Raw genomic sequence first — 16,494 nt, forward strand, 5'->3', positions numbered from 1 at the left:
TTCAGTGACTCAGAGTCAGATCAACTACATTACAAACAAAACTGGGCAACTTTTGAAAAAGCTCTCAAAAAATCAAAATCAAAGAAAGCTAAAAGAAAGCAGAGGAGAATACAGAGAAGTGGAGCAGCGGAGCAGCGGAGCACCATGATGGCCATCCCAGCAGGGCACGGGGGGGCAGGGGGCCATTAGAAGCCCCGTAATGGGCTGCCCCTCGCAGCCTGCTGGATACGGGAGATGACATAGATATTGTCTTTGTGGCGCTGACCTGCTCTGCTGAAAGGCTGCCAAGCGTGATCATGTCAGCCTGCACCAGCTCCCTCAGCTGCCTGGAGTAGCAGGGGATCACCTCTCTGTCCCTCCTCCTCCCACCGCCCATCTCCTCCTCTCTATTCCTCCTCCCCTGCTCCACCAGCACCCCAGCCTCCTCTCCTCGCTCCTGCAGAGCCCCAGCCTCCTCTCCTCGCCCCTGGCCAGGAGCGCCTGCTCGTGGCCCCGGGTCCTCCTCCTTACACACCTCAGTGTGGCTCCTGGCTGCAGCCAGACCTGGACAGACACACGTCAGTGAGCACACCAGGACACACACACACATACACACACAGTGTATAATAAGCAAAGCTGACACCATCAGTAACAGGTTTGACTTGACCACTGTATTCAATCCTGGACTTTGCTTGAAATACAACATTTGCATTTCATATCCTTCCTTCGGAATCACTCAACACACACACACCGTACACATCTAACCACACACACACACACACACACTGTACACATCTAAACACACAATATACAGGGAAATAATAATGCTGGTGCAGAGATAATGTTTCTGTCGCTTGGCACTGATACAGCAGTTTCTCTCCAAACAGCAGCTCCAGCTAGCTGACCACCATACTGGCTGCTTGTGTGTGTTGTTCTTGTGGATCTGAGACGTTCACTGTGTGAATATTCTGCAGCTGAGCTGCATTGTTGCTTAGACAGCATTACCAGCGAGTCTTGACCCTTCCTCTTCCTCGCTGCAGCTGAGGAGGTATTACAGCTCCTCTCCACGTGTGGAATCCAACACGCCAGGAACACACATTTGAAAACCACCCCGCTTTCATTTCCAACCAAGAAGACACTGGAACGCTCGGAGATTACACACAGAGTTCCGGGTTCTTTCTCTCTCTCTCTTTCTGTGTCCCTGGGCCCCTGGCCTGTGCTGTGAGCCTGTGTCTGGGCCCCTGGCCTGTGTCTGGGCCCCTGGCCTGTGTCTGGGCCCCTGGCCTGTGCTGAGAGCCTGTGTCTGGGCCCCTGGCCTGTGCTGTGAGCCTGTGAGAGAGCATTCACAGAGCCCCAGGATCCCAAGGACACTGTGACAGCGTGGAGGCTGCCTGCTTCCACAATAACAGAAGGTGACAGTCTGACAGTACTGAGGCTCACCATCCTACTACTGCTGTCTGGAGCTGCATGCTAGCAAAACGGAGAGAGAGAGAGAGAGAGAGACAGAGAGAGAGAGAGAGAGAGAGAGAGAGAGAGAGAGAGAGAGAGAGAGAGAGAGAGGAGAGAGAGAGAGAGGAGAGAGAGAGAGAGAGAGAGAGAGAGAGAGAGAGAGAGAGAGAGAGGGAGGGAGGGGAGGGAGAGAGAGAGAGAGAGAGAGAGAGAGAGGGGGGGGGAGGCTGTAAAACTATAAATCCAAGATCCTCTTTAGTTTTTTTGCGGGATTTCATGTACATTGTCAGACAATGTAAGGGCTGCTAATCTCGGTGCTACAGCTAAATCCACAACAAAGCCAGATAATGGCAGCGGGCAAAATTCTAGCATGTTGAAGCAAGTCTAAACCCATCACTTGTGTGCTGGAATTACAAGGCAGATGCGTCAAGTCTGCAGAGGATCCTGTTTGACTGTCTTCTGCCGAACAATGGCCAGCTTACACCACCTCAGAGTGGCCTGTTTGGTGTGTACTGAAATGAGGGCCTAGCTAATGGGGAGCGCCAGTCCTGCTGCACAACAAGGACCTGCTCCTAGAGAGAACAGCCGTGACATGCAGGTCTGACAGCTTGTCTTTGTTCTGTATGAGAAGTCGCCTCTTTCCAGTCATTCTGTTAGCTAACAACCCTGTATTGTCTGGTTTCCAGTACAGGAGTCGGGCAAAGTTGTGCAGGGTTGTTGAGATGGAGGAGAGAGGGTTTGGGGAAGCAGGTATGAGAAAGGGAGGAAGGAGGGAGGAGGAGGAAGAGAGGCGGGAGGAGGAAGCTCACCTGGTAGATCCAGGAAGGTCTCTGCCTCGTCTGCCTCCAGTAGATCTCTCAGCCTCCGATACAGTCCCTGTTCGTCTTCCTTTCTGATGCCTGAAACATTCAAACAGTCAGGAGTCAAGCTCCAGCACGATGTGACCAGGTACAGACACGTGTGTTCAAGTGAGGACAACTACCAAAATCATAATAGTCAAGTATCTTTGAACTTGTGAAGCATTCAAACTGATGTTAGCAGTCAGTGAGAGCCTTGTCTATTCTGGGGTCATGAGAAACAGCCGTCGACATGTCCTTCTGTCATCCTGTGAAGGGATCTGGTTCAGGGGATCTTGTGATAGGACAAGGCAGGGATATCCAAAAGATACAGATGTGATAGCTTCTCTGTTAATAGTCAGGTTTCATTATAACATGCATATCACTGGAATCCCTAGAGCACAGTTTTAATAGGAAGATGGGGGCACAGCAATAATGGCTCTGTGTGTGTCACTAGCAAGGAAAGCCAAGGCGAAATGAAACTGACCAATGACACGTAACCTTCATCAATGACAACCAATGGGAGCACTCGCTGGAGCCATCTGTCCGACCGTCAGCAGAGGTATTTACATAGCCCATCCTCCCGTCAGAAACGGCTGGCCACCAGTGATCTTTCTCACCTCACTTTAATGAACCAAGGAGAACTATTCAGACAGAAGTGGCGTACTTAATTCCAGCTCATCTTCCGAGTCGACCCTCTCCTTCCCACACCGCCCTGGGTCGGTAGCCCCCACCATCGTTGGGTCAAAGTAATCTCGGGCACGTTCATTTCCTGTGGAAAGTATGTGAGGCGAGAAAGGGAGGGTGAGAGGAAGGGGCGGGGGGGCTGCAGGTTTAGGTTGGTGGAGGTTACTGGTTATTAGAAGCATATGAAGCAAAATGTTAATTTTGAAACCCACACTGTTGAAGGCGAGGCAACGCGGCTACCTGATAAGGCGAGCACTGTGCGCACCAGCGCTGCTCTGGGCCATAATTAGCATGCCGCCAAAGGTCACACCAGCCAATCTCTTAAATACAACTGCCATATGTTACCGGTGTTCAAAAGGAACTAATGAGAAAGTGTACAAGTGAAAAGTACTCGGAATTTCAAAGACAATACCCTGTAAATGGTCTGGGGTCAGCGGGCGAAGGCCTCTGTAGGTTTGGGGGGACGAACTGGGGGGGAAATAGAAGTGAGGCCCGTGTCTCATCGACTTCTTATTAGCAATCACTGACCTATGGGCATCAGAGCTGCTCTGCAGAATTGATGTGAGTCCAGTCCTCCAGGGCTGTTTCTATTAACCAGGTAGCCCCGTTGAGCTGCTTTCTTAACCTCAAATCATTCTCACGGCCTGGGAACATTTCACGACTATATCCCAAGTCTAAATTGCTTTCCTTGTGCTGTGTTTTGGCAGAGCTAAATGAGGAGCGGTGTGTTAAACCACCCTGTGTTTTCCACGCGAGGATCTCGTATTTATACTAGAGTATCTGCGCCTGGACGCATAAATACGAGGGTTAAACGTGTTTGCTTAGGAGCTGTGCTCCGCCAGCCTGGTTCAGACGGATCCAGGGGTGTGTGTGTGTGTGTGTGTGTGTGTGTGTGTGTGTGTGTGTGTGTGTGTGTGTGTGTGTGTGTGTGTGTGTGTGTGTGTGTGGAGAGACTGTTCTGTAAACATGTCAGTGACTGTCACTAAAAGATTCAAACACTGACACTTATTAGAGTTCAAGTGTCTCATGAATTTCAGTCCCGCCGTAAATTAACTGTGAATATTCACATGTTTAAACTCCTGTATGTCGTCGGCGGGAGTTTGAACCATTTTGCAGCAATAGCTTTGAGCATATGAGGATCATTTTTTCAGACACATTTGCATAACGGCGGCAGCTCAGAGGATCTCATCTTTGAATCATATCTTTGATTTACCCAAATAGTCTGGCTTTCCTCCAGTACTCTACCCCCTAATAAACAGCTCAAATCCCTGTTCTTACATGCAAGCTATCAATAACCTCCTGTTCTCACCTCACAGCTTCACATGCAGTCGTTAGAAAAGAAACTGAATCACAGAGCTGAAGAGTCACTAAACATGCTCCTGTCTGGATCTGGAACACGTTTACTCTTATTTTACTGCTGACATTGAGCCCATGTACAGAAGAAAAACATTAGTATTATTATTAGTAAAAAGATAATTAAGATAATTTTTTCTAGCACATGCTCAGAGGAAATTGAATTATTTGCATTCCGAGTAAAGCATAGATATATAATTATAGATTCGCAGGAATTTAACTTATTACTCTTTATTTAACAAATGTTTTTTATTTAAGTATTTTTGTCTTTGGGATAGATTCTTAAGCACGCAAACACACACGCACACGTTACACTCAACCTTGGATAGTCCAATGAGAATGCTTCCCATGAATGATTGATTTCACACACAGGGTGTGTGTGTGTGCGTGTTTGTGTTTGTGTGTGTGTGTGTGTGTGTGTGTGTTTGTGTGTGTTTGCCCTCAGGAGGACTAGCTCACCTAGGCGTGGGGTTAGGGTTAGGGGGAGATGCGTACAAAGGGTTAGGGTTAGGGGGAGATACGTAGAAAGCACTTATACTGGGATTCTCCAGTCTCTTTCCCACTCTGCATTATGGTGCAAATAGGTGACGGCGTTCGCAAACATTAACATTGGACTTAAGAACAGAGTAACGAAAGCTCTTTTGCCTCCCAAAAAATATTAGCTAAAACTGAATTCTGACAGATAACTACCAGTCTGGCATGTCTACAAATCTCAACGCATCCCAGTTTGATGTGATATTCCTCAAGAGTTGTCCTGACACAGTGAATTATAAGGGGGCATATTCCTCTGCGTTATGGGCCCTGGGCTGGGGTTCGGGGGCGTTGCTGTGCGTATCTGCGAGTGAGGAGGTAGGATATGTAAATGTTGCTGTCTCCTGTGACTCCAGCCCTCCGAAAGGCTTTCAGCTCAGAGTGGGAGTCGAGGTTGAATGTGCTTGGAAGGGGGGGGGGGGGGTTCTACAACACCCACTCCTGGAACACTGGAACGCTCTCCTGTGTGTGGAAGTTATAGGAGGCCTGCTTGTTAGGACATGCTAGCTGAGGAATGCAAGGACCATGGCCTCGAAACATAAAAAAAAAACAAAGTTAGATCAGGACCAAATCCTCCGTCAGGCGGTTTGAGTGTGACGAGGAGGGAAGCCTCACCTCTCTCAGCGCTGGGCTCTGGCGCCTGCCTGCAGCTGTGCTCAGCAGCCTGGGTGAGATCCTGCCTGTCACCTCCCATCTCTCTCCCTCCTGGACGCTGACAGCATGGAGACGTCCCTCCATCAAAGGCTGGGTTTACAACGCCTTCCAACGGCCCTCTCTCCTCCTCCTCTGGGGAAAAGAAAGAAATCCAATTAATACATTAAATACTTAAAAAAAAACACCAAAAAAAACAGCACAACAGCAAGGTCAGAATCAAAGCGTTTAACTAAAATACATGACAACAGCAAGACACTCCTTCTAGAGATTCTTCTACCGGCAAATACTGAAGCGCATTCTCCTCAAATGTCACTAAAACACAATTAGGTTAAAATTAAATCTGAATCTTGCAGGAGGAGGAAAAAAAAGAAGAAATGATTAAAATAATTACAAATTGCGCCCTGACAAGCAAGAGCAAAATTTAGCCCAAAGCCATTTGTCTGTAATTAGTTAATTAATCCTTACACAAATTATGAGCAATAACTCATCAACCAGGACTCACCCATCAGAAATTCAGCCGACTTAGATTTCTTCTGCTTAGCTTGCTCCAGAGCCTTCTGCTGCAGCTTCTGGAGGGAAATTGTTAAATGAATAAATTAGCTGCAGAATGAAGATCATCATTTATGATCCGCAACTAACGCAGTATTTTAAATATGGGACGACACCGAAATGTCATTTAATTTACATCGCCGCTAAAGGGGTCAAGCCCTAATTGAACAACAGGAGTGGATTTTTAAAAAATCATAAATAGATAAGAAAAGTTGACATGAATGCGTAATGAAGGTCATATTAAAATACTTTTTTCCCCCCATTTTCTCAAAGAAAGGGGAAACAACCCTCTCTCCTGGAAGCTGATGCGTGTGTTCGCAGGGTTAGATGATGCGTGTGTTCGCAGGCTGCGTGAGAGCCGACTCCTCGTGCAGATGAATATGGAAAAGCCCTTCCTGCTCCTCACCTCCACATGCACATAGCCTGAACAGCAGTCAGACAACAGGCTTTAAATAACAGACTTCAAGCTCCTGTTATTGGTGATAAGCTTTAAGAATATTCAGTGAGGGATTTAGCAGAGTGCTAGAGAGAGTGATACAAAACAAATTGCACAGAAATAAGCCCTAAAAACAGCCAAACTTCCAGCGAAGCCTTTCTCATAAGCCCTGGCCTCATGGACAGCCCTGAGTGATGGAAGCTCTGTGACAATGTGTTAACTTTGATGAACCTCCCACAGAACCAGGGGCATGTTCTCTCTGATCATATGTTCTCCTGATCACATGTTCTCCTAATCACGTTCCCACCACCAAGCCCCACCCTTCAAGCCCAGAACCATCCACAACAAGGAAACCTACTTCCACAATACAGAGAACGCATTGTTTGATATTTGTAGATGTATATATGAATCCATCTAAGTTGCATGGAAGGGAATCAGGTATGGTTTCTGAACAGCCACATGTAAAGACCGCCTGCTACTCTCCTCTGGAGGTCTGTTCTGGAAAGCAGAACTTTATGAAAACCATTTGAAACCAGGACAGGATGGGACCAACAAGACTCCTACTTCTATGATGTCTGTGGACAGGATGAACCAAGGTTAATTATATAAGTAGCTGTTTTTGTCATGGATACGTTTACGATGTTTACAGTAAAGACATCAGGAGACATACATATTCTGCAGTTCAAAGCACATGACATTTCAATTTAGAGATTTGTGTATGAATATTCCAGCAATTTCAATGAGCTGTCTCCATGCCCATGAACAGCCTGTATTTGTATACAATATTTAATTTCAAAGACAAAATCAAGGGTAGGAGGGTGGGGGAGTAGCTCATTCGAAATGACAGAGCAGTTAGAATTCTGGGGGATACAGTCCAATCTGGCAAGAGGAGTTTTGTAAATCTGTTTTTACATCCAACAAGCCCTACAGCCAGACATTCATTTATACCATAGAGATTAATGGTTATCTAATTGTAACTTATTTAAAAACCATTTTCTTTTCGACTGCGTTTCAATCAATTTCTCCCAGTAGCACAGATCAGGGCGACTTCAGTGTTTGAGCAGAGCTCTGTGTTTCTGTGTTAGATACTGTTCTCCCACTTGGATGCCTCCTCTGAAGGAAGACGGTTAGGATGTGTTGGAACCACATCCACAAAAACAACACATCTCTATTAGGATGTGTTGGAACCACATCCACAAAAACAACACATCTCTATTACAGTTTACGGAATAAAAACTGAAATTACGTGTTCTACTTCTATGCATGAAGATTTGGCGGACATGGAGACCATAGACATATATACATGTATATATGTCTATGATGGAGACTGGGTCATCTGCAGACTCCTGTTTTGTACATTTGTCACATTTTAGAATGCTTAGAGTCTCCCACTATAAACAATAGTCATATATTTTCTAAGTTAATCGTGGTTATTATGACGTATTGTGACCACCTTTTATAAGGAACATTCTACAGATCATGTAAGGATGTCTAATAAGGAACATTCTAGAGGATACATTGAGACAAGGCAAGGCCTGGCTGTTGTTTTACTGTAATTAATCATCAAATTAGCACAGTGTGGGTGGATTACATGCTTTTATTTTTTAAATCATTGTTTTTGCCCTTGAGACTGAAGACACTTTGAAGAGGAAAGCAAAAACCCAGTTAATTATCACATGTTATGTTTCATCTGCGAACTAACAAAAACTATGTTTGTTTAATTATTGTTGAAATTCCAAAACATAAAGCCACCTAATTTATAGCCTCCCCTGTATCCATGCCCTACAAACTTTTTACAAACAAGATTTTTACCTCAGTTCAAGTTTGGTGCGTATAAAAGTAGCCCGGTCAATCACACAGTGGTCAACCAATAAACAGCATTTTATCTCTCGCTCTCCACACAAAAGAATGATCTCTGTTTCTAACAAATGTTGATGTTCCAGCGCAGCCCCAGGTTTGGTGTAGTCCTCTGTGACCTGGGACACACAGCCAGAGCCACACGTACGAGCCAGGGAGCACTCACGCCCCCAGCTCAACCCTTTGGTCATTGTCACAAAACATAGAAGTGACAGGGCAGTGTGTGAGCGCGTCCCAATAGAGAGGACCATGCTCTGGTGCTGCCAGCTGCCAGCCTCAGCCCTTTGAGCAGCCTCAGCTCTGCAAGCAGTGCGCCATGCAGACGCTGCCCATCTGAAACTATCAACAAAAACTGCCTCCACAAAACATAGGTAGGGCTGAACAGTTGTGACAATGAGAGCAGTCTGCCAGGCTGCGTTCCAGAGGTCCCAGCACACGTTCAGGTCCCCACTACAGCGCAAGCAGGGAAAGCACACGCAGAGATGAAGTCGTTCTGACACGGCTCCCCAGTGAACACTAATACATTAAATTCACGGTGCTGTTTTGGAGTCATGTGCCAAGAATATCTGGTACACTTTAGCAGGAAGGCAGGGTGCTGAACAGAAACACCCTCAGTTTATTCTCCTGTCATATGAAGGCTTCACCCCCCCCCCCCCCCACACACACACACACACACTCCCCCATTGAGCCCTGCACGCAAAATGCTTACTTTGCGGTCAGGATGTGAAAAAATATAATTTATAACCAGTGACAAGAAGAAAAATCTTCATGAAGTTTTTTTTAAGAATGTGATTGTTGTCAGAAGGAATTGGGCACAACAGTGGCTTGCTGGGTGGTGGGGCTAGCTAGGAGGGCTGGGCAGAGCTGGGGCTGGTGGGCGCGAAGCGGACCAGCTCCACGCTGAATTCTACATACTGTACGGATCAGCGCCCAGTTCAGCCCAGTCACATTCAATCTGCGATCAACCAATTGTGCTTCATGAAACCGTCAACTCTGGTTTCCATCTGTGTGTCGTCTCTGGCGCTCTGGTAAACAAGCTCTGAGCTGGAAACACCACTCGGGACAGGGCTGGGGAGGCAGGGGGGAGGCATGCCTGGGGAGGCAGGCCTGGGGAGGCAGGGCTGGGGAGAGGAGGCAGGGTGGAGGCAGGACTGGGGACAGGAGGCAGGGTGGAGGCAGGACTGGGGACAGGAGCCAAGGCGGAGGCAGGGCAGAGGCAGGGCAGAGGCAGGGCGGAGACGAGGTGGAGACAGGGTGGATGCATATTCAAATCATTAAACTTGACTCATGCTTTTGCCTGTCTGGATCACCATGGAGAACAAGCTGCCTCATAAACACAGCACCAGCATTTTATCTGAAGCACATTCAGAATGTATCATTCTTTTCAATCTTCAGTGTGCAGATGTAACATGTTTGTCTGCGGCTGCACAGGAACAATGACAGAAACAGCATGTTATGGTTTTACTGAAGCGCATGTTCCCTCTGCAGAGTGAAGGAGCTGTTCACAGCAGTTCAGAACGGAAGTCTATTCCAATCACATACATTTACCTAATTAACACACACAACTTTAAGGACTGTATACACACAACCCTGACCCTTTAAGGACTGTATACACACAACCCTGACCCTTTAAGGACTGTATACACACTAACTCATTAAGGACTGTATACACACTAACTCATTAAGGACTGTATACACACTAACACTTTAAGGACTGTATAAACTTGCCACTTCAAGAGGATTCAACATGTTATAAATGTGTCAACTTCTGGTCCATGATACAAACACATTTTTACAATAATTCCCCCCTCCCCAAAATGTTCAATTTAAATTATATGAATAGTCTCATAGGTTTGTGGTAATTGTTATCCACCAAAGAGTTTCACATTAAACAGCATTGGTTGCTGTAGACTCAAAAACATAATTAGTATTCAGTCTTAATTAATCTATGCTGGCCCCCTTTAAGTGAATTACCCCATTATGTATGCATGTGTGCTCCTTTGATGCTAACAGATTGTGTATGTTACAGGGGGGGGACCTTGAAAGATGACTTTGAAAACTTTCAACCAGAAAATGTCACTACAAGCTTCTGAAATGGCTTGGAGACATGCCAGGGTAGTCCTAGAATACTGAATGTTTACACACTGAACACTTGATGCTAAAGCACACCCTCACCCTGGAGACCCTCACCCTGGAGACCCTCACCCTGGAGACCCTAACACAGGTTCACACAGCTCCTCTCACCACATGTTCAGAGCAAAGAGGGGATCATAACCCCCCCACCCCCCACACACACACACAAGGTGAGGGGAGTACTCACGCTACTAGAGACGTCCATCTCCCATCACAGTACAGTTCCTTCACCTTTGACCTTTCTCCTCAGCCAGTGTCCAGACCTGCTGGGGAACCAGGTGCAACATAACAATCTGAAATGAGACATGTTGTGCTCAGCAGTTAGCTACAGTACTAGATTAAAATAAATACAACACAATCTTGTGATATAGAACGATTTCTTAGCACTTTTTAAAACGTTACTTAGAAAATATTTCTAAACTTTAATTTAAGTTTTTTTATTACAAATATCTCATTAGTAATATAAGTAGTGATACAATACTGTTTGGTATATATCTTTTTTTTCCTATGGTAATTCTCACAGCACAAGTTCCTGCTGAAACAGCTAAACAAACCTGAGGCAAAATGTGAAACATTATCCCTCACCATGGCAGGGAGGATGAAATGCTACACTTTTTCACACTAAACACTGCACCACTGGGTGTGATTGAAAAACGTGTTAAGCTGTAGAATCACTTCTTAGTATATGTGAGGAACACGCGTGTTGTAACAAGTGGGCCCAGTGTGTTTTTGTAATTGTTTCAAATTACAGAGTTAGTAATAACTCTGCAGAGTGAGACTGTGTAGTTCATACAGATTAACCAGCCAAGACCACAGGATATCCCCACCCCGCTAGTAGGAGCAGAGAGCAGATTGTGAAATGCTTAGTTAATCTTCCAGCAGTGTATTTATCTTTTTCAGATTCCTACTTATCACTAGGTGACCAAAAGACTAACACTCCTGGATAAAAGTAGTCTTTCCTGAATGCAAGTGAATTAAAACCAGTTGTAAATTTGGTGATTTGTTTTGAATTTCTAGATGTTTAATAAGGTTCATAAACGTGATGCTGTCAGATAGCCCAGATAATTGGTTGTAAAAGCTGTACGAGTTTCTCTGCCAAACGCAGCAAATCCAGGCAGTGTGATGTCCAGGAGTTCCCTTACCACAGAACAGGCTGATTCACTGCAACTCTGGGAGTTAGAGCCAGCTAGCCGTGTGAACACAGGTAAACAGCAACAAACAAAAGCCAAGGCTGGCTACACATCAGGGGCCCGTTCTCCGTACGTCGCTAACTCAGTTAGCTGGATTTGATCGTTGACTATGTCATTATCTTGGATTGTTCGGTTCTTTGAAGCTCATTCTGGACTTGCTGTCATAGCAACACGTCCTTTAGCTTAAACCTGCTCGGGAGCAGGCTTATTTTATGTAAACAAGATTTGATTGCGAGTATATAAGCAGAGGGATACTGGAAGTCTGTCACAGACATCATGTCTTGTCCGTTTTTACGACAACAACCTGTTGCGGAAGGTGCAAGAATAATTAGCAGAATTTAACATGAAACCGAATAAATTGCTCATTGCGTGATAGACAGATCCTTAGGCACAGCGCGATATACTAGCCTATAGGCCTACTTTTTGAGAGATAGCCTATCGGTTTTTTGTGAGGGTGTCATTTACATCATACATTTGTTGAAAACACATTATATGACATTAAAGATGATAAACAATGTATGAGGGGAAAAAAACATAGGCCTTACTGTAATAAGCGATAAAACATCTAAAGTGGTCACTACATTTAATTTGGTCTGCTACTTTTTGCCAGTCCTCTTTTTTGGATTTTGCAGACTTTGAGTTGTTCCCTGGCGTTCTGATTAAATCTTCAAATTCGGAGTAACCTTCGAGCAAGCTGTTGCGGAAAAAACGGGGTGCTCTTTTGAGCCACGGTGAACAGCCATAGACTTATATGAGCAGCCATTAGCAGCTTCTAGTGAAGCTAGAAGTGTGACTTTTAATAACCACAACAGGTTATGTTAACCCTATTGCTGTCGTTTTAACCACACTCCGATTGTGCGGTTAATTGCTTTTTTTTTATCGCCCCATAACAGGTCGCCCTCACGGAGATGTCTCTCGTTTCCAGATTTTAGTTAGAAACTGCGAAAGACATGTTACATTACATTATCCATATAGGGAAAATAAGACATACCAATTAATTAATCTGTTAACATTACATCTAAGACTAGCAAGCGCAATGAGTAGGCTACATTATGTAGCTAGCTCAAAATTGTTAACTAGCTAGCCTAGCTAATGTCACTGCTCAAATATGTTAGCTATCTAGCTAGAGCTACTAGCTACTAGCTAACTTTAACTGTGTGAGTTAGATAAACCTTACCTTCGTAATTTTTGATGTGGCTCGAAACATGCAATTTGAACCCCTTTTCCCTCTTGTTTCGTGTTGTTGCCCTTCAAGTGTGAGGGTGTGTGAACCTGTGTGAGGGTCTTGCAACTAGCTACAGGAAGTTGTTGACATGGCTTATACAATATGCTGGTGAATTTCTTATGTTAGTTCAATAGAACGGTGGACCGTTCACAGGGTTGCCATATCCGCAGTTTTCAAGCCAAAATGAGCTGCTTCTAAACCGCACTGCGGCCTTCGCATTTCTGCCCAGTGGTGGCCTGCCGCCTGCGCGGTGTACGTGATCAGAACTCTGCATGCATCGGAAGCGCAGGTGCTGCAGGCAACAGCGAACAACCTGGACGGGACGCTAAGTGCACGTGACACGTAACGACCGTAATTACGGTATAAGGCCGGGAGGGAACAAAGAGCAAGAGCTAATTAGATACGCACGCACTTTTCATCCTTAGTTTAACGTTTTATTCTCACCAATATAGCCAAGAAAGAGTAAATCATCATTAGAAAAATATTTTCAGAAAAGGGGAAACTTGAACTTTTTTCTTCTTCAAGCTAGCTCGCTAGCTGAAGTCAAGCAACATTAGCCAAAATGTGTAGGCTAGACCTAAGTGAGAGATCGAGTGAGATCTGGTTTCCCAGATTCATTAAGAATTCTTAGAACGCTTTTAAGAAGCTCTTAGCATTAAGAGCTTCTTAACGAATCTGGGAAAACCGGCCACTTCCTTTAGAAATGTGTCTCATTTCACTTTCATGAAGTAATTATTGCTCTGTGTCACTGTTTGGTGGTTATAGGAAGCGGAATTATTAAATATTTTTTAGTAATAAACCAATGAAACCTGAGAATCGCAGAAAACAAGGAAAATATGATACCCCCAGTCATCTTTACATTTTAACTATGGAGGCACCTATTGGAAAAATATGTTAACTCCATTGTTTTACATATTGAGCTGGTTTTCATGCATTTTGGGTTGGTTTGGAGCAGTTGTTGGGCTGGAATTTTTAATTATTTAGCACCCTACTCAGTTTTTTGTGTGCCTTCTTGGTCATCCACTCACACAGTAGTGCAGCAAGGAGAGCAGAAGAGACATACATGCAACCTGTCAGATGAAAGGGTAGAAACTGACTGTTTGTCACTGCAGACCAGCAGCCAGACCGGACCAAACCAGACTGGACCAGACCGGACCAGAGTTTAGGACAAGACACAACACGACTCCTGGGTCAGCAACCCAACACACACAGGATGCAGACGCAAGTAGCTAACACATAAACAAACCCAACCGTGTTCATTAAACATTAAACAAATAGTTCAAAGAATTTACCTGACAAAACTTTGCCTCTTCATAGACAACAACCCCTTCCGTCATCTAGGAGATGAGGAGCGTCGCCCTCTGATGACATCACAGGGTGAGCGGTCTCATACGACCTATCAGGCGTCCAGGGACGCCCAGAGCTGGAACATGAACCGTCAGGTTGGTGGAAATACAAGATGATCATCAGGATAAGGTCATGTTCCAGTACACTGCATCAAGTGCGGCTTCCTTGTGTTAGCATAATGGAAGCAACGATCAAGTGCTTATTCCCCTCTCCACGGTGAGCGTTTGTTGTTGCTGGCAAGGGAGTGGGGATAAGGTTACATCAGTGGGTGAGCTATCAACCAGATGGCATCAATGTTTGTGTTTTCAAACGACACTTCATTATTCATGCAGACACAAGTGAGAGTCCCTCACGCAGTCAGGACATGTTCAACTACTATTTCCATAGAGTGATATCATGGAGGCAAAGCAGATCACTCCTCCATATCGGTTACAGTAATGGGAACTTCATACAGTTTGGTAAACATTCATTATGCAGAATCACAATTCACACAAAGGTTTCACATCCATTATTCAGTGAGAGGGCTCTGTGGAAACGCTGTGCAGACAAAGGGGACTTAGAGAGCAGTCCAGCTGTTTGAAGAATAGGTGGCATCTAAAAGTTCCTATCTGGGCTAATTCTAATGCTCTTTAAGCTCCTCTCTGCTATTTATGCGCTAGTTACAGAAAACAAGATGGCACCAGGAGAACCTCCGAATAGGAACACAAGGAGCCTAGCAGTGTGTTTTATTCATTTAACTGGCACTCTTTTCCAAAGCAACATTTTATACAGAGCATACAAAAGTAGAGCATTTCGAGCAATTAAAAGGATCAGAAGTGCATAGTTCTAACAATATTCGGGTGGTCAGAGTCGAGGAACGGTCTGTATTTACCAGACACTGCAGAATAATCACCATCTCTGTCCACGCACGCAGGCCAGCGTGTCTTTGTATCCAGACAGGATCCCAGATCCCATTAGCTGAATGTGATGTGAAGAAGATATTAGCTGGTTGTATGTGATCTAAAGAACATATTAGCTGATGTGGACGTTCCACTTTCCAGCACGGCTGTCCTTGATCGTTTAAACGATTAGAGACCTGAATCTGTGCTCTGGCTTCATCTTCTCCTATTACTCCTGTGCACGCAGGAGCTGCTTAATGATGTTATCTTAATAAACCTGCAGGAGACCGCCGGACAGGGAGAACTCCATCCTTCATCTGAGTAGACACCTCATTACTCTCATAACCATCATCACCATCATCAGCTTTATCATCATCATCATCACCATCATCATCTTTATCATCATCATCTTTATTATCATCATCACCATCATCACCTTTATCATCACCATCATCATCTGTATCACCACCATCATCACCATCCTCATCATCATCACCATCATTATCACCACCATCATCACCACCATCATCAGCATCATCAACTTTATCACCACTGTCATCACCATCATCATCACCATCTTTATCATCACCACCATCATCATCTTTATTACCACAATCATCATTATCACCACCATCATCAGCATTATCACCACCATCATCCCCATAATCATCTTTATCACCATTATCATCACCACCATCATCATCATCACCACCATCATCCTCATCATAATCTTTATCACCACCATCATCATCTTTATTACCACAATCATCATCATCACCACCATCATAATCTTTATCACCACCATCATCATCTTTATCATCACCACCACCACCATCATCATCACCATCATCATCATTATCATCACCACCATCATCATCATCACCACCATCATCCTCATCATCATCTTTATCATCACCATCATCATCTTTATGACCACCATCATCATCGTCATTATGTAGACTAAACTACCACATGGTCCATTCATACATTATTAATTTACAACTATTTTCTATTCCTTCATTTCTGGCTACCTTCTGTTCTGGTTTCCTTTGTGATCATCGTCCTTATGACCGTAACCACGGTGAAGCTGTTTAGGTATGTTCTGTTGCGATGCAGTGTTCAAAATTAGAAGGGAATGTTTGCATGTGTATTTGTACTGTCCAGTGTGTGTGTGTCTGTGTGTACAGTATGTGTGTGTGTGTAAAATTCTCCACACACACAGATTCTAGCTACAATTCCAGCTTCGTAACAGCAGAAAGCCAGGGAGTCAATATCTCCCATTGGGCCCTGTGTCATTAGTTCATGTGTGTCATTAGTTAATCGGGTATTGATGAGAGTATTGACAGGCGGCTAATTAATCTCAAGGCCTGCTTGGACTTTCATACATTTC

The 16,494-nt window shown here is 44.7% G+C and overlaps 1 protein-coding gene across 10 annotated transcripts in view; it reads right to left on the reverse strand.

The window, feature by feature from the left end:
* LOC124462461 overlaps window positions 1–14,271 on the reverse strand; it is a 61,340-nt gene extending 47,069 nt beyond the window's left edge. For 6 of the 10 annotated variants that reach the window (XR_006955432.1, XM_047014033.1, XM_047014031.1 and 3 more), the window contains exons 1-6: window positions 14,172–14,242; window positions 5,992–6,058; window positions 5,451–5,621; window positions 2,932–3,036; window positions 2,238–2,327; window positions 266–543 (exon numbers count right to left, since the gene is read on the reverse strand). Coding sequence is in view for 9 of the 10 variants with exons in the window: in XM_047014033.1 (XP_046869989.1) it covers window positions 266–543; window positions 2,238–2,327; window positions 2,932–3,036; window positions 5,451–5,621; window positions 5,992–6,058; window positions 14,172–14,216 (756 nt within the window). In the remaining variant the exon portion in view is untranslated. Of the gene's footprint in view, window positions 1–265; window positions 544–2,237; window positions 2,328–2,931; window positions 3,037–5,450; window positions 5,622–5,991; window positions 6,059–10,651; window positions 10,758–14,171 lie in introns of all 10 variants that reach the window. The other 4 variants (XM_047014029.1, XM_047014028.1, XM_047014027.1 and 1 more) reach the window with 4 other exon arrangements.
* Between the last annotated feature and the right edge of the window lie 2,223 nt (window positions 14,272–16,494).

Source organism: Hypomesus transpacificus, unplaced genomic scaffold, assembly GCF_021917145.1.
Source record: "Hypomesus transpacificus isolate Combined female unplaced genomic scaffold, fHypTra1 scaffold_214, whole genome shotgun sequence".
NCBI classification, from domain to species: Eukaryota; Metazoa; Chordata; class Actinopteri; order Osmeriformes; family Osmeridae; genus Hypomesus; species Hypomesus transpacificus.